Source organism: Channa argus, chromosome 1 (genome assembly GCF_033026475.1).
Source record: "Channa argus isolate prfri chromosome 1, Channa argus male v1.0, whole genome shotgun sequence".
NCBI classification, from domain to species: domain Eukaryota; kingdom Metazoa; phylum Chordata; class Actinopteri; order Anabantiformes; family Channidae; genus Channa; species Channa argus.
The window spans coordinates 16139967-16162614 of NC_090197.1; the positions used below are offsets into that span (position 1 = coordinate 16139967).

General features: G+C 39.4%; 1 protein-coding gene across 2 annotated transcripts; it reads right to left on the reverse strand.

Moving 5' to 3' along the window:
• Positions 1 to 541: 541 nt before the first annotated feature.
• On the reverse strand, positions 542 to 20551 carry tinagl1 (tubulointerstitial nephritis antigen-like 1). 2 transcript variants are annotated; one of them, XM_067501524.1, is made up of 12 exons: positions 20391 to 20551; positions 17257 to 17567; positions 15787 to 15853; positions 11743 to 11835; positions 11546 to 11660; positions 10106 to 10232; positions 8874 to 9024; positions 8557 to 8743; positions 7573 to 7618; positions 6538 to 6661; positions 3719 to 3764; positions 542 to 3543 (listed from the first exon to the last, which is right to left on the reverse strand). In XM_067501524.1, the coding sequence occupies exons 2-12, from the start codon at positions 17558 to 17560 to the stop codon at positions 3373 to 3375; spliced, it is 1431 nt and encodes a 476-aa protein (XP_067357625.1). In that variant the 5' UTR covers positions 17561 to 17567; positions 20391 to 20551; the 3' UTR covers positions 542 to 3372. The 2 variants fall into 2 exon arrangements, with proteins under 2 accessions (XP_067357625.1, XP_067357635.1); XM_067501534.1 differs by lacking the exons at positions 542 to 3543; positions 3719 to 3764 and adding an exon at positions 3781 to 6120.
• Positions 20552 to 22648: the final 2097 nt, after the last annotated feature.

Here is a 22648-nt window from a genome sequence, read left to right on the forward strand (position 1 = left end):
AGGCTCAGTGGTTCCATTCCCAGTCCCAGCTGTATGTCGAAGTGTTTCTGGGCAAGACAGACAAGGCAAGACACTGGACAAGACAAGATAGTGAACCATCTCCAGCTGTGCAGTGCCGGTCCAAGCCCAGTAGAAATTAGGGAGGGTTGCATCAGGAAAGGCATCTGGCGTAAAAACTGTGCCAAATCAACATGCGGACAATGATCCGCTATGGCAACTCTGACCCCACGGGATAGGCCGAAAGGACAAATACATAGCACAACAATATGCACACTAATTGGATTATATATATATATATATATATATATATATATATACAAAGTAAACATTTGCTTGGAGTGACTGAGATGAACTTTCAGAGGTGAAAGAGTACGCTGACACAGCAGGACTTTCTAAAATCTGTCTCGTCCATCATGCAGCTTTTCTCTGAACACCATGCAACCAGTTCTTTTCATTCTAACTCACTGATCCTGAAAAGTTCCTAAAAATCACACATCTTCTAATTTATCTCACCAAGATAGAATCTTTCAATGAGACAGTGTGGTTTTGGAAAGACTTTATTGCGTTGCACAAGTGAACAGTAACGTGGAATTGTATTTCATGCACACAATACAAAAGACACGAGATAACAAAACATTGCACAGGAAAAAAGAATAATAAAAGTATATAATTTACACATCTTTTCATAAATAAAGTCTACAAGTCAGTGAATATGAAGTGGTTCATTTTACATTAAATTCACAACTTCAGAGTGGATGTCTGCTGCAGCTCCTGGAGATTTTAGAGGGGAGAGCGTGTGTAAAACTAGGTTTTGCAGAGAGCTTTATGTAATGATAGTATGTAACGTGAGATATACCCTATGTTGTTCATAAACATTTCTATAAGAAGGCTGTGAGTTAACTTTCACATCACACACTAATTTATATATCCAGTGTCTACAGTGTGTAGGGTTTAACTCAAAACTAACAATGTGCATAAGGAAAAGAAATGGACTATAAGATGTCTGTACTCAGGGGAAATGAAATTATTTTTTCACTTGTCAGTTTTGCTCTGGCCCTGGTGCAAACCATATTACCTTTGTCAGAAGCATTTTAGTGCTAAAATGATTTTACCCAACATTTTAAAATCAGTCAAGGGTCATCTTAGCTTTTAGATGCATTTAGGGAACATTTGGCCTATCATGTCTCTACAGTACAGAACTCTGACATTTCACATGGATGCTGCTTTTGAGCATAGAGGTCATGAAATATTTTGTATTATTGTAAACACTTTCCAACTCTGTGCCCAAAATGCAATGAAGCAAATACAGTTCTGCTTAATGTCTGTAACACAGTAACATAAACCTTTCTAGTTTTGCTCATTATTCTTTGGCTCTCTCTTGTCAATGAGCTTTAGTAGCTTTTTCAAGAAAGGTGAAAAAATAAAGACTTATATAATTATAGTCTTCAGACCAAAAAGCTCAGTTTCACATTGTTCTCACTGTATATTAAATGTTGTGCATCTCATGTTAATACACCTCAATCTTACCTTTTTTACTCATTACTAAAAAATATAGGTGAAGATTAATTGCATGACCAACATGCAATAACTGCTAATCCATCCATAGCCCTTCCACCAAATTGCACATTAACCGTCCAACCAGACCATCCACACCTGAAGGGGTAGACAGAAGGACCTTAAAGATCACATGACATGATGATATTAAAATAAAAATGTTAAATTTGTAGCACAACACTAAGTAGCAATAATGCACTATTCTTTCCTTTTCAAGGGAGGCTGTGCATAAAAAATATATGAATATCCCTCAATCAGCCTACAATTGAAATAAAGAGGTCAAATAGCTTTGTGACACTACAGCAACGATAGGCACACAGATGATGAGCTGGAACATTAAATTTCCAGCAGAACACAGTAAACATAGAAAAATAAAACTGAAAACATTAGCAAGCCATACAGCTCATCTGCAACTTTTGTGACTTGAAATGGTGCTTTATCTTCAGTTAGAAGTGGTTTTATACATTTATTGCAAGGAAGATATTGTAGCCCAGACTGGACTTTAGTAGCCGTACGTCTCCCTTTATCTTCCTTGCTGTGTTCACACTGTCACAACTATGCAGAAGCACAAGCAGAAAATCAACGGAGTGATGAATGTGTTATGAAAGTTACTACATACAGTACAATTTGAAAAAACTAGCAATATAGACATTTATACTGTAACTGCAACACAAAATAACATGTAGCTCAAATTGTAACAGTGTACACAGAACACAGCACATTTGGATTCTTATACACAAAAAACAAGAATGTTTCTTTAAGGCATTACAATCTTTTCAACTTCTTAATGCATCAATGATATACTTTTTAAATGAGATGGTGGGGTCATAATGGTAGCATGGCTTTTCAAATAATCCCTGTCATTGTTCATCATTTTCACCTACCATGATTTAAAGTCATTTACGTCACTTGCAGCCAAGAACAAATGATACATGTTTAATTGGTGAAGCAATATCATAACATATTGTAGCCTAGATAAGCCTGTTTCATCATTAAATTATATTGATTCAGAAAACTCTAACCTTTATGTTTGTTGCTCGGCTTCACTGGCATGGCAAATCTTCCAAAAAAAAATGACCAGGTTTTGTAATCTTGTACTCTAAACATATCTCTTTGTTTCCAGTGTTGGATTCTGCTTTTTCCTGGAATGTGTGAGAACTCTACTGTCACTACTAATGGCTACTAAGTCTTTACACACATCCTCTCTAACACTAAGGAAATGAGCCAAAGTCTTTGTGTGTATAGCTGACAAGTACATACTGTATGACTAAGGTATATTATCAAGCTACAAAGTTAGGCTTGATATGTGTCGGTCAGATTTCCACTTTTCCAAGATGTCCCTCTAAAATTGTTTCATCTGGCTTATTGATTAATAAGCTTGAAGAGACTAAAGATTTGACACATAAGAGCACAAAAATACTATCAGCTTAAGTTTCTTCTTCTGTAATCCACCACCTTGAAGTGGACATGTTTCAGCAGATGTTTTAATGACTATTATGGAAAGTGTGGTCTTTGGAACAATGTGTACCTGAGGTGCCTTAACACACGGCAACATAAAGCAACTTTATCTTAGTTGTTGTTTTTTGGTGCCATAAACCTTGAGTTACTGGAGAAATTATCAATGGTTGTTCTTTTAACAGGATAATGATACATGAGAAGATAACTCAGGATGGGATCCCCAGAGTAAAGTAAGTAGTAAATGAGACAGTTCAGGGGCTCTGGGCTTAATTTTGTTGCTGTCCCAACCAACTTGGTGGACACAAAAGTGATGAAGTCACTTGGCTTTGTCTCAATGGGCTTTTAACATCTGCTTTATTTCTAAATATGTCGGCGACGATGGTGATGATGATGATGGCTGTGCATATCCTCCATTGTGATCCTGCCCCAAACTCCAATGACAAACGTTTCAATCTCACACTCATTGTCTCCGCGAGCAATACGGAAGTAGCCGTCTTCCCCCCAGTTCTTTCCCCAGGAGTTGGCAGCAATCTGCAAAAGGAATGTAATACACAGGTTAAAGGATAAAGTCAAAACAACTACAGGTTTGACATGTTGTCAATAAGAAATGCATATATATTGTTGTACACTTTGGTGTAAATAAAAATGAACATGCAAGATAGGATTTTGAGCCAGCTACACAACAGGAAAAAAAAATAAGACTCACCCAGTATTTCTTTGAAGTGCCATCAAAGTTTCTCTCCTCTCCCCAACTGGTTCACAAGGCAGAGAGAATGGTTACTCAACATACATGAAAGTAAAAGCCAAACATCCTCAACATAGCTGTGTCAGAGGTGCACAGCAAATTTAAAAATATAGAAGGATGCATGGAATATATTCATTTGGACATACTTGGCATTACTGATATAGAAAAGAAGGAAGCAGCATTAGCATTAGCGTGTTTTAAACAACACCCGGAAAATTGAGTACTGGACACCATCCAGACACCACCTAGGTACCACTCTTATATTCCTTTAAAAACAACATAGAACTCCCATATACTTATGTCATTTCCATATTGTTCATAATAAACAGCAAATTGTTATTTATGAGGAAATAAATATCATCTCAGACAGCAAAAAACAACAATTACAATAAAAAATGTGTAACCATAGTGTACATGTGTGAATCTGAACTTAATTTTACACTTCTCCATTACCAGCGTGACAACTTGAAAAAGCCTTTAATTTCCATCATGCCTTGCACTCTCAGCTTGCCTTCTGCCAACTTTTAGATGCCTGCTGTCTCTGCTCATCATGATCAAAACATTCTCCCAAAGCCAATTCTCATCCTGTTTTTGCACTCCAGACCTTTCATTTCCCAGGAGACTCCCGGTGCGCAATTGCTTGTTGTCTTTTATGAGGGAAAGGAATGCTGGGAAATAGAGTGACTGGTTTTAGACTCTGCCAACTCAGGAGCCTGAACATTGATGCAAATCTTCTATCAAGGAATGACTTTTATTAGCCCAACATTCTCCCAACCCATCAGCTTGACCAGGAGCAGATACATTAGAAACAGCTGTGTGATCCACAGATGCAGCTACAATTTAAAACTGAGCAGATAAAATGGGTTGCAGGCATGCCTGCCTGCCCTCCTTAATGGTATGGAGAGAGCCAGACAGAATCAGACCACTGTTTTTCTCCTATCTGGCCTCCAATCAGCTCACTTGCTCATCTTGGGACAATGATGAGCATACATCTGTGCCCATGTGCCCCGCCCTTCTCCAAAGCTCGTCGGCCCGCCCTGACCCCTTGTCTGGGTTATTGATCCCCCGCTCTCTGTCCAGTGCAGTCAGGATCAGCAACCTACACAATGCACTTTCCACCACAGTGGATCTCAATGCTCTTTCCACAAACTTTCCCAGGCCATGGGCTTAGAGGAACACACTGCTATGGGATTTGGCCTACAAAAACACAATGATGTCTATGGCTGGCAGGTTGGAGCCCAAAATATCGACTCCTCTATCCACTCTATCGGTCCCAAACCTTGCATCGCTGGTACATTCACATCCACCCGTAATTCCTCACCACCAGTGAGTGTGAGGAATTACAGCTTTGACATAAGGAGTCAAAGAGAATAAAGCATTCATGAAAGATGGGAATCCTCAGCCTCATCCAGCATAATCACACAGTTTATTGAAAAACCAAGTGTGCAGAAATGTAATTACAGTCCACAGAGTGTGATCTTGACATGAACATAGTGAACAAACACTTGCATCCACAGAAAACATTTTGGGAAAGCACGGGCTTCTCGAGTATGTGTGTTAAACAAGCTAAACACAGGGTTGTGGGAGAGGGTTTGTATGTTTATCATACACATGACTTGTCTATACATGCAACATGAAGTCAATAGATGAAATGTCGTAAAATACACATGGAAGCAATGCACATGAAAAGGAACAAATGTGAGAAACCCTCGTAAACGTCTAATTTGGCTTCAACATGGGCCAATCAGATAAAAGCAGAGAGAGCTTTATATAACTTCCGTCTCTGGAGTTTTTATTTCTCACAAAGGATATTTTTCAAATGTGAGACAAAGTCAGCTGGTGAGCTACAGTCAAATGCTCACAAGTACCCATTTATTCCCATTCAATTATTGACCCATTAGGAGATACAGTACTACAGTTTTTATAATTAGGAAAGTGAGGTGCGAGTAGAAACGTCTTGTCGTGTTGACAAACGTAAACACTTTAGATGAATGGTCAAATCGATGACACACACAGAAAATCCCTGTTAAATATTTAAAAAGAAGTGGGAAAGGTGACAAAAACGAAAAGTTGGATGGTCACTGACTCAGACAAGGAGTCAAGTGAGATGTGATGTGGAACAACAAACAGAGGGAAAAGGGATGTGGCAGGAAAGCAATGAAGATGGAGGAAATATGAGGGTGGGGGCAGGTAATCCAGGTGTAGGAGCCGTCTGGCTGCATATTTGTGGTCGGTGTAGTTAGTAGACAGAAAAGGATGGAGGAGGGGGATATTGTCTAGGGCAGACAGAGGAGTGGAGCCAAGGTGTGTCTCCAGAGCATTAGACTGGGTGGGAAGCGTATTCACACGTATTGCAGTCTGGGCTGCATGCAAACACACATACAGGTGAATCATTTAGAGAAACCCAATACCAGCAGCTACTTAATTAAAACTAGATTCATGCAAAATAAAAACTTTTCTGCTAAAATGGCATCTGGTGAGAGCATAGCAACAGTAAAATGAGACACAGGAAGATTTGGACAAGAGCCAAATGTTTTTGACCAGAGTGTGATTTGGCTTTCCTGTTCAAAAGTTAGATTAGAGCTTTCATCATCAAACACAGGCCCACAGGCACAAACACAATATTAAAAGTGTTTGTCTCTAAAAGTGTTTGTCTAGAGTCAAACTAGTTAGAGCAAAGCCTTTATATCTTTTATGACTAATACACCATTTATTAACAAAACGAGGCAAAAAGGGGGTTAACAATTGTTTTGAACTGTCACTGTGTACCAGGTACTTACCCAGTGATCCTGATTGAGTGTGTGCCATGTTTGCGGTATTGGGAAGGTTTGGTGAAGCTGACGTCAGTGTGTTTGTAGATCCCACTTTTATAGACAAAGAAGTCCTCATGGACCTCCATAATAGCTGCAAGAACAAACAGGCTGGGAATTAGTATGCTGGTATAATGCTAACATATACACACACACACACACACACACACCCATTCGCACACACACACACACCCAAAATGTCTACACTTTTGGCTGCTGGATGAAATATAGCAGAGAGGGGATAACAATCTTATTCAGACACTGATTAATATAAAAGTAATTATCTAATGTCACCAAACAAATTCTAATTTTCCCCTGACTCACATCCACCCACACATCAGGCAAGTACGTGTGTGTGTATGGGTGGGTGAGGGTGGGGGCCGAATTTCCTATTTCAGCACAATGGGAACAACTTTCCAGATACACAGCTAAGACAATGTCTACCTGCACTAAATGCAGGATGAAAAATGTGTTAACTGCTACTCTAATGAAAATGTCACCATGACACGCAATGTACATACTGCACAAACCTATAAGCAAAAAGAAATCTTGTCATGCAGCCAATAAATGCTCCTGGAATGATAAACAATAAAACATGAAGCTGGCACAGGCTCATAGAGCACCAGAGAAAACACACACAGACATGTGACTCCTATTCAAGTGTATTTGACAATATTCCAGATGAGAACCAGACAATAAGGCGGGCTTGTAAAGAAAGGTCAGTTCAATCACACCGACATGAAGCCCCATAGTTTCTGACCAGGTGACTGGGGCCAAGGTTGAAACCCAGGACAAAACTATTACAATCCTAAGGTTAAACATGGCACCATTTAAGACCAAACAAGAGGCCTCAAGGTGCACATGTTTGAATTTGTTTGTCTCCTCAGGGCTTAGTGTTGTGTGGAGTTTAAAAACTAAAACCCCCTTGGGAGCAAGTGCTGACAACCAAATATTTATGACAAATATGTTTACCAAGAACGCATGCACAAAAAGACATCGCTTTACCTTGTACAGGGCCATTATCCATAATCTCTTTCATAATCTCCTTTTCCTAAAAGAGAACATAGAAAGAATGATTTATAGGCAAAGAGGAGAGAGAAAGAGGGAGATTACAAAGATCTTTACATGTCAGTGAGAGGATGAAAACAACCTCCCTAAATGTTAAAAGTCAGATAACAAGATCGAGTCCAGCAGGGCCCCCTGGCCTTAATGACTGGCTTATTGACTTTACAGATCATTGGGAGACAGAAACAACAGGCTGTAATGATTTTTAGAGGCATTAGCCGTCATTTAGCACTGATGGATGTCGGCTGATAAACCCCAAGTTGGCTGCAGCTCAGTGATTGAATTTGAATTGGCGGAGAGAGTAGCTGCATACAGAGACGGCCTCTGGATGCGCTTATAATGAACGTTACTTGATACCTTACGTTGATAGGAAAGGGCAGATATGCTCTGCACATGAAGTGGATTTTTTTTTTGGCTGTGTCTTTATTGTGAACTTAGTAGAATGAATATTTTCTCATTTGATTATTGACTAAAATAAGTAAATTTCAGCTATTTGATTTTAGACATTTAAGCCTACATACACGTTTAAGTCTTGTATTAGATTATGGACGATGGTATCCTAAGTGCAGCCTGTAAATTGATACAATTCTCTGACTGCCACCATTATCGAATATATTTCAGGTTAAACTACCTCACTAACGAGAATAGACTGATTATGTCGTATGTTTCAATCAGCTTACTCCAGCTTCCTGAAAGTTAACTATTGCCCTTGTGATGATTGCTTTCGAGCATATAACTCTGTACATTGCTGTTCATTCACAAATGAGTGAAGTATGGATGAGAAAGTGTCCAAAAGCAAACAAAACATTAAAGAGAGATTAAAGTCTACTGTTCCACGAGGAAGTGATACAACGAGTTTCTTAAAGCTGTGTGTATGTATTTGCTATCTGTGCATCTGTCTTTGCATGTGTTGTTTGTCCATACATTGGATGAGAGCCTGTAGGGTGGCGTAGACTGGTAGATGTCATTGTGGTCGTTGTGTGTGTTGGGGCAGCGCTGTGTGGCCTGTCTTTTTCCCCGGCCAATCATGCGACTCTGCATCATACAACGGCCCACTTCCACTGGTGTTTGCTCTTGGGGTTGGTAGGGGTAACAGTTTTCTGTCACTACTCTGTAATGGAATGGGGTATATATAAAATAGATCAAGTGTTAAGAACGTTGCAATCAGGTTGTGCTTATAGCTTCGTTCAGTGCAATTACAGTATTTTTCCTTGTAGTTCATTCAAAAAGGAAGTCTTTACCCCCTACGCCGGAGATACCACCAGGCTCCATCTATGCGTCCCCCAGCACAGCCTCCCTGGTTCCGTGTGTCACATGAAATAAGATTTTGGGGGGACAGCTGAGGAGTCATGTGACCCATCGATTGGATGGAGATTCTGTCTGATGCCACAGCTGGAGAAAAATGTAGACAGACAATATAACCATAGAAAATATTAACATATTCCCCCCTAAAAACGTTATGTAATGCTTTCAATTAGAGCGCTTGGCTTACATAGTAAGTATAGGAAACTTACTGTGTACTTATAAGTAACAATGGTGTACCTCCACAATACCTATAGATACATATTTTTTGTTACTTGAAAACAGTAAGCAAACTTTGAGGAATAATGGGCTAACAAGATGAGAATAAGAAAAATACCTACAGTGTAAGTATTGTTTTAGTTATGGGGTACTTATTAAATATTACATAATGCGAGCAAATTCTTACAGTGTAACTACAGTGTGACTACGGATAAGAGGCTAAGAGGCTCAACTCTAAACTTATGGCACCTATGATGTAATATTTAATTATATATTAATAAGTTTTTTATAAGTTCAACTTATGTAAGTTGGTGTTCCAGGCTTTGAGGCAATAAAAATTAAGCATAATTGCTTTTCATTTAGACAAAAATTATACAGTTATACAGTAGGTACAATAAATGAGGGATGTAATTTGAAGTGGAGCCTCTTACCCTCTTCTTGTACCCCTTAACTACAAAATACTTTTTCTTATTCTCATTTTGTTACCCTGTTATTCCCGAGAGTTTGCTTATTGTTATCAAGTAACAACAAATATGTATTCATAGGTACTGTCGAGGTACATCGTTGTTACTAATAAGTACACAGTAAGTTCAGTGTATTTCCTTGTAAACTGTGGGCTGTAATCTAAATTGCAATCAGAAGAGTTTTTAATTTTATCCCCTAAATTCCTTTAGGGAGATAAATTATGTGACCACCAATGTCAGTGATCTGTTGCAAGTACAAATATCTGCACATAAGGACAAATAGGGGCAATTTATTCAAACAAACAAGTTCTCATGTCCGTGTAAACACTGGCAAAAGGTTTAGTTTTTGTTTAGTCTTTTCTTTATTTATACTACCCGCTTTTTATGAAAAAATAATTTGGCATGATTTTTTGCTCCAAACGTTCCTTTTTTACTGTGCGTCTTATAATGCATTTCTCCTATGTGCAGAATGGCCTTCATATAACTACCTGCAGTTGAGAAAGCCCATGAAGCAGCACAATTGCCCTGATCCAGTGGTTCATGAATCTTTCCTGGCCACTTCTCTGCTGAGTTGAAGTAGAGTGGCAGACGATCACTCTGAGGATCCATGTTCATCTGACAGCAGAGTGGAGTAAGGCAATGTCAGAAACAATGTTAGACTCTCATTGATGATACATACATATTTCATTATTATATTTATGTCATTGTCATGACTGACAGGGCAATATCTCATTGATTTACCAAGAAAATACAGAAGTGAAATCCATAAACCCTTTTTGAATGTGGTGTGAGGCAGACAGGAATCATTGATCCTGTTCCTCTCCATTAAACCACAAGGCTGTTTGTTTAGATCAGTGTAAAACCAAATGCATCATTTGGACCTGCTGAGTTGAAGGAGGCATCCATCTCTAATACTGTGGAGTATGATGTTACTATGAAGATGGGTCGTAACTTGTAGACTGCAATCATTCTCTTGCAAGTGCACATCCACTCTCAAGTACTTCTCAGATGCCAAACACGCTTGATCGATTTTTCTCACCCGAGATTGGTTGACCTACTAATCTGCCAGCTATGTGTAAGCACATGCTTCTGGACAAGTGCCTTCCCCTCTCTCACACAGAAAGTCTGGCTATCTGTGCTGCATTCCTGGTTAACAGTGAGGCGCTCTGGGCACAGACAGCCACCTCATACATAATGAAGGAATGTGCTGCTGGTTAGAGATCAAAGTCCATAACCTCAGACAACAGAAGCACCTGACCTAAAGGTGGGATCAAAAAAAGGAAATGCAGGAAGTATGTGGTATAATATACTATATAATATGAATTATATAATATAAATTATTTGACAAATTCTCAGTTTTCCAGAAGAGGAGTCTGCAGACAGAAAGGAAAAGAGGGAGAGGGGGATTTATGAATGGGCTACAAGGCTCTGATCTGGTTTCTGGCACAGGTAGGGACATGCTGATGGCAGAGGAAAAGGGGGAGTTGTGAGGGGTTTCAGACAGAAGAAGTCAAGGAATGCGTGGAGAGGTATAGTGGGGGGAGTGAGGATGGATGAAGGAATGGAGGAATGTATAGTAAAGGTGGGGAGGTGCAGACTGAGGAGGAGGGACCCACCCTCCCCCTCCACCTTCTCTGCCCGTTGTTTTGGTTCCGTCTTATGTAATCTGTCTGGGTAAAATGTAAACAAAGACTGAGCGGATCAGAGTAGGCCGAGGTCCCAGACGGAGACACATCACATACCATCAAGCCACCATAATTAAGTTTAAAACGTTTTGATCAGCACTCACTTGTAGCAAATTTCCAACCATATCATAAATCATACATCCAGAGGAAGTGAGAAGCCACAACAATTTTTTTTTACCATTCTCACCTGTCACTTAAATTTGCCCTGCATTCCTCACTACCAAACACACTTTTGTTTTGTACCTGGATTTCGTTCATGCTCATTATAGTTCGGGACGGTCGCTGGGTACCCAGTCGGTACCGGATGCCCTCGTCCAGAGTCATGCCATACAGCTGACTGTAATTAGATGCTTTCCACCTGAAAACACAAAAAAATGTTTGAATCCATGTTTGTCTCTTATGTGCCATCAAATATATGTGTAGGTGTGTTTAAGATTTACCCATAGTTTCCTCTGTTGACTGCATGAATCATGTCAGGCTCTATCAGGCAGGCATTCTGTTCACACTCCCATCGCCCTGAGGTCCCACATGTACTACAGTACAGACAGACAAAGAGTATCGCAACTATTAACAGGGACAAGCAGCTTTAACTGTGTGTCAATTTCCATATTTTTGCTAAAGTCAGTAATGTCATCTTAGAAAAATATGTCTCAGTGGAATTGCCAAACAAGAAATTCATTACTGGTATCTGGAAAAGACTTCAAAATAAAGGGAGGGAGTGAGAAAAGGAGGGAGAGGTTAAAGAGTACATTCAGCCTTTTATGGCTGCAGAACACAGACCCAGTTTTAGTCAGAAAAAAGAAGGAGGAATGAAGTAGTCAGGAAGATGACAGGAGATAAGAGAACAGGATATTAATGATGATGTGCAGATGTTACATGCTCAGACATTGAAAATTTGGACTGATGACTCATTGAAGGAGTGTGTCATTGTGCATGGCCAACAGTGTTAGTACCAGACAAGTGGCTACTGGGTAAAAGTACCATTACAACAATATTATAAATAGAGCTTTATAAATAAACATTTTATTTTTTTAAAACTACTTACTTTTAAAACTCAAGTAGTATTATCAGCAAAACATATACACAATAAAACATAAACATAATAAAACAATATTGAAAGTTGAGGTACTTGATAAGCATTTTTGTCAACTACTGCAAATACAAATGTAAAATGTGGTGAAGCAGTAGTATTGTATGCTTTAATGGAAATGCCTCAGTAAAGTAGACGTACTACACTAATTCGTCTAAAGAAAACTTGACCAGACAGAAAGCTGACTCACACAAATGAGTCACTTCCAGAATTAAGAAACACGGTGCTTTCCTTCAGCTCACCTTCATCTGATACCTCAAAGCAAATTGTTACAAATATTTTGCACAAAATTGACAGTTTCAGAAAAAAAAATCTCCTTACCTTACTTTGTTAGTTCACACTGTGATCATTTAGACATTCCCTATCCTATTATCATTTTAAAACAAAAGCCTGCTACACACAAACTTCATAAAACATAATACTAATGATGCCACAAAAACTATAAATGAATGACGGAGTTGCAAAAAACTCTCAAGCCACCTTGGATATTTTAAGGCTTTATCAAAGGTTTCTTGATTGATCATACTTAAAAAATAAAACTAAACTGCAACAAAACTTGGTTAAACAAAATTACTAAAACAACAAAGTGGCTATAAAGAAACTACACATCACTTTCTATAGTAATAACATAGCCGTCAGCTGTTGAATATCATAAAATCTGCACTTTAGCAAGAGACAAAGAACGAGGCATGTTTCCATAGAGGAATGTACTGTATAGACGACTGCCAACCATAAAATCTACTGTACATTAGACATGATCATGTTTACAGAGAAGGGTACCTGCCTTTGAGAGCCATTAAACAAATTCCGCTTTAGTCACACTGAAGCCTGCAGAGTGTGTATCACTTTTCCAACTGAACTCCCTGGTGCCAAGTCTCTGAGACACATGCAGACACAGTGTCCAAGCACACACCTATCTATACAAATACACACACACACACATTGCCAATGTTTAGATCTGTGATTGTCTGCCCAGTTTCTGATGGCTTGTGATCAGAGGAAAGAAACAATGACCTGAGTGCAGCAGGATCACAGGCTTTTAGCAATGTGCCGGTCGGTCAAAAACAAAAATAAATTCACATGGTAATGGCACTAGACAACACAAGGACAGACATACTAGGGACAGGAGGGCAGCGTGTGACATTCCTGCTCTTATTTTCTGTTTGAGGCAGACACCTTTATCTAAAAGGCAATGTTCACACCTATGTGATATGACGTTTCTTCATGATTCAGCCCAAACAACTGGAACAGAGGCATGTTTCCCTTTTTATGTTTGCTCACTCATCCACGTCATCTGAGAAAATGTGCAAAACCCTTATAACTCTACTAGCTGTTGTCCATTCTGCAAAGGGAAGCAGACCAGTCTTAGGTGCTGCCAAATCAAAGCTGAGGAGACGTGCTTCTTCAGGTTGCGTGAGAGCAGGATGCGTCACGTTTCGGTTCATTGGGTGCAGATAAAGAGTTACCAGGATGGCAACGGCTGAGGCTAGAAAAGGACTCGCTTGAGCTACCAAGACATCCACAATTTCTATGCCACATCTTCACACATGCACACGCTACTGCAAAAAGAAGTACTGCTTTCATGCTTCATGCTCAGTCAGTGTGCTGTGTTTCTTTGCTGTAGACTGCTGACAACCTGCCCAGGAGTAATTTTAAGCTATAAAATACTGAGGAGATAGATAATTTTCATATTCATTTTGACACTGATGTAAAAATTTTTCTACTTATTTAGTAAAGTTATGATATTTCTGACACTAACAAGTCACAGAAGACGTGTAGGAGGTACAGCTAAGACCATGTGTGGGATCAATCGCTGCTAATGAGAGACTTTGGAGGGCAAAGAGAGAGAGCTGAACGTCAAAGCAGAAGCCCTCCACCCTGCAGCCCTAATTCTAAAAGACCTAGGAGGACGTAAATTTGGGAAATTAATAAGTGCAGAGTGTGGGAGTATAGAAAAAGGGAGTGTGTGTGTCCCTCTGTGCCTAAGTTGTTGTGCATTTTTCAAGCGTTCATTTGTGTCTCCCCAGCAGGCACGTGCATATGTGCACAGGGCTCTATTGTTTGGTGGTGGAGAGTTAGCACATAAATGTTGTTTTTTGTTGACCTGTTACTTTTACCAAGTAGCTTCTGTTTACTCCACCTCAACTAGTCTTCTCTCAAGAAGAAACATTGGCCCTGCCATTTATCAACTTACATCTTCGCCTCTTCACACAGCAATCAGAACCTTTAAGTCAATCTTAACTGAGCACTCTCCTAGACTCATATTTCAGATCAGAGACCAGTGGGTTGAGCATGGTTTGATTTAGACAAACATCAACAGTGTGTTACTGCATGATAATAAACATACAACAGACATACGAGTGCATGTAAAATCAACATTTTGTGCAAGAGGTCATGTTCACACATGTACACAGACAAACAAGAAGTCTGATGAACATCAAACCATGCAGGTGTGAGAAATCACACTGAAGGATAAGAGCAGAATTCAGTTACTTCTTACTCTCACAACTTTAAAATCCTCCCTCAAGTCTTTTGAGAACTGTTTTTCTTCTCCTTGACTGTTGTCCATCATTCACATAAATTAAAAACAGCCACATTAACTCTCTTCCACTGGGGCTATAAAAGGCCACAGAGATAAAAGATACTTTACTGGCATTAAGGAATAATCTAAAATGTTCAAGAAACTCTTAACCTTAGGTCAGGGTCAGAGCTTTTTGTTACTTGATTTAAAAATGAATATTGTAAATTAATGGTTTTTATTTATCAGCAATAGATGTTTAGGAGTAGTAAGTTAGAAAGCAGCCATTACTTTAGGCATTAGACATTTAGGCCTAATGATTAGAGTTAGTCTTGGCCTAGCCATGTTTCCAGCATGGGTTGTTCCATAGTGCAGAAGGAAAAACTCTCTTCGATATCATTACAATTGTATAAATAAAGGCCAATTATGTAATCAGTGAGAGATTTCCCCTTAAAACATACATATGAAACTGAATATTACGCCATAAAGCCACCAGTACTTTTTCTTATTACAAGCACATGTTGTGTAAACAAATATTTTGTAAACCCACACTTGATTTAAATTCCAGCACAGATCCCCGAGGTTTTAAGAACAGCAAGCATTGCATGTCAGTATGAAACTGGGAGAAATGTGATGCAACACCACAGGCTTTTATTTGCTGTAATGGTGCAACCATAAAAACGTGTCATCTTTGGCTTGAATATTTCACTCAGTATAAACATTTAATGATTCAGGTGAAGTGTTAGAGCAAGTAGATCAACAGGTACAAACCTGTCAAATGTTGAAACATTCTTTTTTCAAACCCTAAGGTACTTAAGAGAACCAAAATTTTAAAAGCAAAAAGAGAAACTGAGGAAGAAAGAGTGGTTTACATACCATAAATTGCAGTTGTCTTTGTATGTCTGCCCTGTAAAAAACTTGTTTCCATTCCTTTCACAAGAGCCTGAAAAGAGACAAACGAACAACTTGATACCACACAGCTGTAAAGGGGCTAAACAATAAGATTCATGCTCTAATCTCACAGGACATAAAGATCAAGCATATAGAGACACAGAAACCCAGTCTCTGCTACTCAGACTTGACATTATGTATAGTGGCCATTTGTGTGTGTGTGTGTGTGTGTGCAGGTGTGTGTGAGCAAACACACTGAATTTCTGAGGTCTAAGGAGCTCTGAGCTGCAGTAATCCAGTGTAGGAATGTGGTGTTAGCTACTTTCCTGCCTTCCCAGGCTTCCCAGGCCCTGTCATGGTTTCACCAACTTATGCTTAACTTCGCTAACTCTAGTGAGACTGAGGAAGAGGCCTCATTACATTACATCCATTTTTGGGCACCAAAAACTTATAGTAGTATTTATGAGCTGCCACTTTGCTAAAATGATTTAGCAGTGACAAATTGCTAGCATTGCTTTTAATTTTCACTTGAAGATTAAACAATGCTCACTGGGAGATCTGAAAACTATATTGACTTAGTGACAGGCCCACACTGAGGTCTATCTACAAGGTGAGTTACAGTGGAAGGTGCTGTCAGGGTGAATTTGTTACAAAATTTAAGGCTTGGGCTGAATGAAAATTTATGGTGTGAGAGTAGGCCAGCTGTCCTCTGAGTGAATTATGACTGAGGTCCTCAGATAGCCATCTTCTCCCTTACAGCTGTCTCACGCAGTCCATCAGGACTTTGTTACTGCAGAACTGCTGTTACACTTTGACACAGTGGGATTTGATATAGCAGAATCTCTGTTGACCTGACAGTGTGTGACAGGCTCTGTGACTGTGTCCAAAATCACTGTAAGCACGCTCTTGAATATGTAAGTCTGTGTGCGTCGCTCCTCATGATACTTTCTACCTTGTCGCCCAGGGAACAGGTACCTGCGTCGACCCTTCAACCTTCTGTACTGTGCCTATGTGTTTGTCCCTCCCTCTACATAGCCCACATTCTTTGTCCTGACCTCCATCCACCCATCCTCCCTCCTTCTGTCTGAGTTAATAAGAAGCCTACTGTTTCCCTCTCTGTTCTCAGGTAGGCCTCTGCTGCCTCTGGCTCTCAGAGATTGGTACTATGACTGTGTAGGGAGATTAATTATTACACAGAGAAAAAGAGCTAAATTTGAACTCTTACCTAAGAACTGTATTTAAATTGCTCTTGAGTTTTCATAGAAGTAAAAATGGGACTCTGTCCCCTCCCCACTTCCATTATTTTATGACTGAGCTTCTCTGACAGGTGCATGCACACACACAAACACACAGGCACACACACACACACACACACACACACACACACATACACAAATAAATATTTTTGCTTGAGCACTGACTGAATCACACCAAGACTTGGACACTGTTACTTACCAATGAAAGGTGGATCTATGTCTAAACAGTGATTCCAGAAGTCAGGGCAGCAGTCAGAGACAGTGCGGTTGCAGAACAGGTCGCAGTAGCAGATGGTGTCCAGGTAGGGCACTGTGCACAGGTCGTCTCTGCCGGGGCAGCATCCTCCTCTCCTCTGGCAATACGAGCCAAATGGGTCCCTGATGCCACCAACATGTAGCGGGCTGGCAAGCTCCCTCTTGGTTCTTCTGGACAGGATTCTGTCCGCAGTGCCGTCTTCCACCACTAGGAGCAGCGCTGCCACAGTCAACAGGATGAGTTTCATGATAAGTCTGTGAAATAAAGGGGACATGAAATTGAATAAGTAGTTTAGGAAATTGAATAAGATACTGTTTGAGCGATGCTATGAACAATGGCTGTTAAATTACAATAACAGTTATATGGTCAGGGGTTTGTAAAAGTTTGTCTATTTTTCCCAAGAATACACACTTGACAGGAAGAGAGTTGCACGCAGCATAAATAGGGTAGAATCACTGCCAATACACTATCGATATCCTGATGTGTATTTCACATACACAACTATGAATAACAAAGCTGGCAGCAAATAGCCCAGAGGGAAATCCACATGATCCGTGGAGGTCACTTAATTACTTTTTCTAGTGTTCCTTTTAAATTGCCAAGGCAAACAATAACTAGATATAAAAATACACTCAGCAAGAAAGTGATGGAAAACAAGAACTGTATACAACCAGCACACTTTAAATGTGTTGCATGATGGAAAGACCAGTTCTACAGTTAACCTTTGTGTTCCCCGTTCCCGTATTTCCAGTGGAAACATTTTTACTGCATATGCTTGTGTTTAGCCTTTTTTTTTTCTGCTGCCTTATAGTGACATATAAACCAACCTGAACTATAAAATGTCTCTATCAAATATTTAAGTTTTTAAACAGAGAGACCTTCCAATGCAGCTACTAATCTGAGGGAGGAGACTTTACCATCTGAGATAAGTCCCTATCATAGTCACAGAAATAATGTCTCATTATCCAAGTCAATGTAATCTCACTAGGAAACAGTTTGGATGAACCTTTACTGTCCTCACACAGCATTATTGGACCTCAGAAACAATAAATTTTATCTATGCAACATGTTGGGCCATGGAAACAAGACAGACAGAGGGAAACAGTGCAGTGCATGATGTTAGATGGTACAAAGTAGCACTCACAGCTATCACTCCTATTTATTTCAGGTTGCTGACTGGGTTAGCATCATTAATTATCCAATCAGATCTCAGAATACAATAGGCACTCTGAACAGAAAGCGAGACCCCGGAAAGGATCTTTGCTGTGCTGTTTTCTGCATGACTGCGCCTTTAGTTGAAACGCACTCATACAAATACCCCATACACTCCCGCTGTCTCACACGCGTGGACGCACGCAGGCACTCGCATGCACATACACACACACACACACACAAACACATTAAAGCATATGGCAGCATGGAATAGGCAGGTCTCTTCCTTAACACAAGGGTTTTGTGTTAAGACTCTGAACAGTGGTGCAATAAAACACCCACAAGTAGCTTCAAAAAACTTTAGGAAAAAGTGTTGGTATAAAAAAACACAAGAGATGAGCACAGATGATCTAAGAATAACTCCATATTCTAAGTCAAACTATAAATTTAAAATAAAAACTGTATACCTCACACATCAAACATACCAAGTAAATGAGGAGCAACATCTGATGCTGAGCAAAAGACTAAAGCTTCCAATATATATAAACTCATGTCCCTTATGTTGTCTCAGTTGTATAAAAAACAAGTGTCATACAGGGTGTCACTGAAGATGCCATATGGCCCTTTAGTGCTGCAAAGAGCTGTAACCAAGATACTGATCCCACACAGACAAATGAAGCCTTAATACAGCATCTCTGTCTCTCTCCTTCTCTGTCTCTGTCTCTGTCTCACTCTATCTCTCTCTCACTCATACACATTCACACACAGACACACACACACACACACCTACACACACACACACACACACACACACACACACACACACACACAGCTTTTTGACAGCTATTAAACCATGCTCTCTAATAACACAATAAATGTTGTTTGTTCTTTACTAAAGTGTAAATTCACTAAAACTATGTTTTGCCTCTCACCTTCACTGTTACCTAGCCATCAGATTGTTTTTGTTTTTACTTGCCCAGGTTTTGTACTCTGTCTCAGACACTGGAATGGAACCTTTGAAACTACTTTCTATTGAAGAATCATCTTACTGAAGGTTTTTAAATCTACATTTTCAATGTGGTAATTCAGTTTGTGATTTCAGTGCCCTGAAAGCAGAAACATCAGTGACATCTGATCTAAACTAGACCTCATCTAAAACATCTAAAAAACTAGACCAAATAACAATCAGTATGGATAAGAGATTTAAATATACTAAACCCTTCAGTGTCCTGGCTTATATCTCTCTTGCACTTGTTCTCTGATCCTTGACTTTTTTAACCACACTTGAACTTTAACATATTACTACACCACCCTGCAGATTAGTTAAGGATCTTGGCTCAGTATATTGGTATACAAGCCCTCTTAGCTCAATTCCACCGGATATCACACACCCATTGACTATTATCAGTCCAGGTCTACTTTTATGCAGTGGAGAACATTCACACTGCTGTATGGGTGTCTAATAAAGCCTGCACCACCGCAGGTGAGTGATAGGATTTGCTGGTGTATTATCAGTTTTACTATGAATAACACAAGGAGAGCGGCCACACACCCAATGGATTCCACAACCTTTTGAAATAAAAATAAAACCCTCACACATATGCTTGGACCTATTTATAACATTTTGAATATTGTTTCCTACAATCCAACGCCCAGAAGGTAAATATGTTGCACCAACTAAGACTTGGCCAACTTCAGTTCTGCACCTTTGACTCAATACAGATAAATAATAACCGAGAGGAAGAGAATGAATGAGACAAACACCTGAAGCTGAATATCCTAAAAGTTTTCCCCATTTCAGTATAACACGTTAAGTAACATGTGAGCAGTGAAAACCATGCTGTGACATTCAGCTTACACCTGCCTTGAGTTTGACAGAAAACACCACTGATGAAGAAAAGTGAAGATACAAAATGATAGTTTACCTTAAGCTGAGAGTAAAATCCAGGTTTTTTTTATCCGATAGAAACTTTGTTTCTGACTAAGTACTTCACAGGTAGAGAAAAAATGGTAAGAAAAGTCCTTTTTCTCTCATAAGACCTGCTCTGTCAGACTTTGTCGTCCTTATATAAAGGCAGTGAGTGAGGACTAACCACTCCCCTGACCCCCCTTCACTCTCTGCCCTGTCCCCTGCTCACTCTCTCTCCCTCCCTCTTTCGCTCATACACTTCTTTGTGACTCCCACTGGCTGGTTATCTCTTCATGCCTTTCCTCTTCTTATCAGGAAAGAAGCAAGTGAAAAGGTTTTCACGAAGTCCCTCTTTATTCACTCCATGCTTCTAGTTGGATTTCTCTTCTCCTGTCACTTTCACCAACAGCACCAGCAGTTTGGTTTCCACTGTGCTATCAGTGGTGTTTCCCTACTGCAGGGTCAAATCAACTTGTGGCAGACACAGTACTACTACCACTGCCTGCCATCTAGTGTCACAGGGTTGCATAACTTCAATTCATTCAGGAAATTTCTGGAAGGCCTTCCAGCTTCAAGAAACCTACAAACACCCTCTGGAGTGGAGTTTTATTAGGCAGTTTAGGATGGTCAAATACATAACACATACATAATATACAATTTATTTATTTTTGCATATGTCCACCAAGTGTCACATTTTGCTATTCTTTTTAATAGCATCTCTTTTTTAAATTAAAAACATTCAAGGAATCCATAAGTGATATTTTGAAATTTGATTACACAATCAGTGAAATTCATGCAGATCATTCCATATTGTGTCTTTACAGATTATTTAACTCCCAATTTGTTTCAGTTGTCCTGTATACTTCTAGCAAAAATGCTGAATAGGCATTTAGGAGACAGACATGGTGGTCCCAAAGGTCGCAGCTGTTCTATGGCCTCCTCTACCCCACGCCCAAATTGCACCCTTGCTGAGTTAATCAATAAACTAAAGGCTGAATCAATAACTGTGATACCGCAGAGTGTCAGACAGGTTAGATTAAGGAGCAGGGCAGGGCCTTTTGAAAAAATGCTGTCTGAACAAATGAGAGCACTGACAACACAAATGTAATGCATTTGTTGAGTATAAATAGCATTTGTAGAACATATAAAGAAAACGAGACCCTGTTAGGTGTTGCTGAGATGAACTGTTAAATGAAATCCTGCCAAATGCATCAATTTTAAAATAACATAACAATAACAATTTTTTCTAGTGTTTTATGATTATTTTTGGGTTTTGCACTAATGGTCACAGCAAGAACGTTTGAGTAGTTTTCTTTGAGGAAGTAGGAAAGTGGTTAATTAATCATAAAAATAATATTTGAAGACACTTAGTCAGTGTTAACACATCAGCAAATCCTACTTGCTACCTACACACTGCAGACTTGCACGGATTTTAGCAAATATAGTATCATAATACACTTAGCAATTTTGTTTGAAAGTATCAGAATGACTCAGATATTTGACCAAAAATCTAAAATGTGTTTAAATGCTCAAGCACATACATTATTTTTTGCTTATCATCATTTTTTAAGGTGAGCTGAACAGACATTTGTCATTTGGGCAATATATGGGATGGGTAAACATGAGCATAAAAAAATATTAAATAACAAAATTACAACGTGACTCACTTCATAGAAAAAAAAACATGAGTTACAGTTGAATGTATATGAAAGTTACCGTATGTACAAAAGTTCAAACTATTGTCTCTGACTAACGTGACAGAAATGAAACTAACAGTTTCTGTCAGTAATGTTGAAATAGTTCAGCCTTTTTTGCATAGCACAATAATTATAGGTTCAACACCTGTTACACAACCTCATATCTACTACTCTAGGCTATGTTAACAGGCTATGTTAACAGTACGTTATTGTTACCACCTACTCAGTCGGTATTACACCATTTACTGTAAATGTTGTTCACCTTCCACTGAAGACTTCAGTCATACTAAAATATAAAGAACTGCCAGTCACTGGCAGCAAATAAGTCACATGTAGCATGAGAGTACAGTGGTGATGCTTTGTGGATGGAAAATGCAAAACAGCTTTATTGTGGGCCATTTGTTGAAGACGGTGAGTGACAACCTTTAAGCCCCTTGAATCAGAAGCAGAAGTCAACAGAGGATGGAGTGTGTGTGATTCATTCTCAATTACTCAGTGGAGAAAAGGAGAGTGAATCATGTTGAATGGCCATTAGAAATACGTTTCACAAGATCTGTAGGCGGTGTGTTGTAACCCC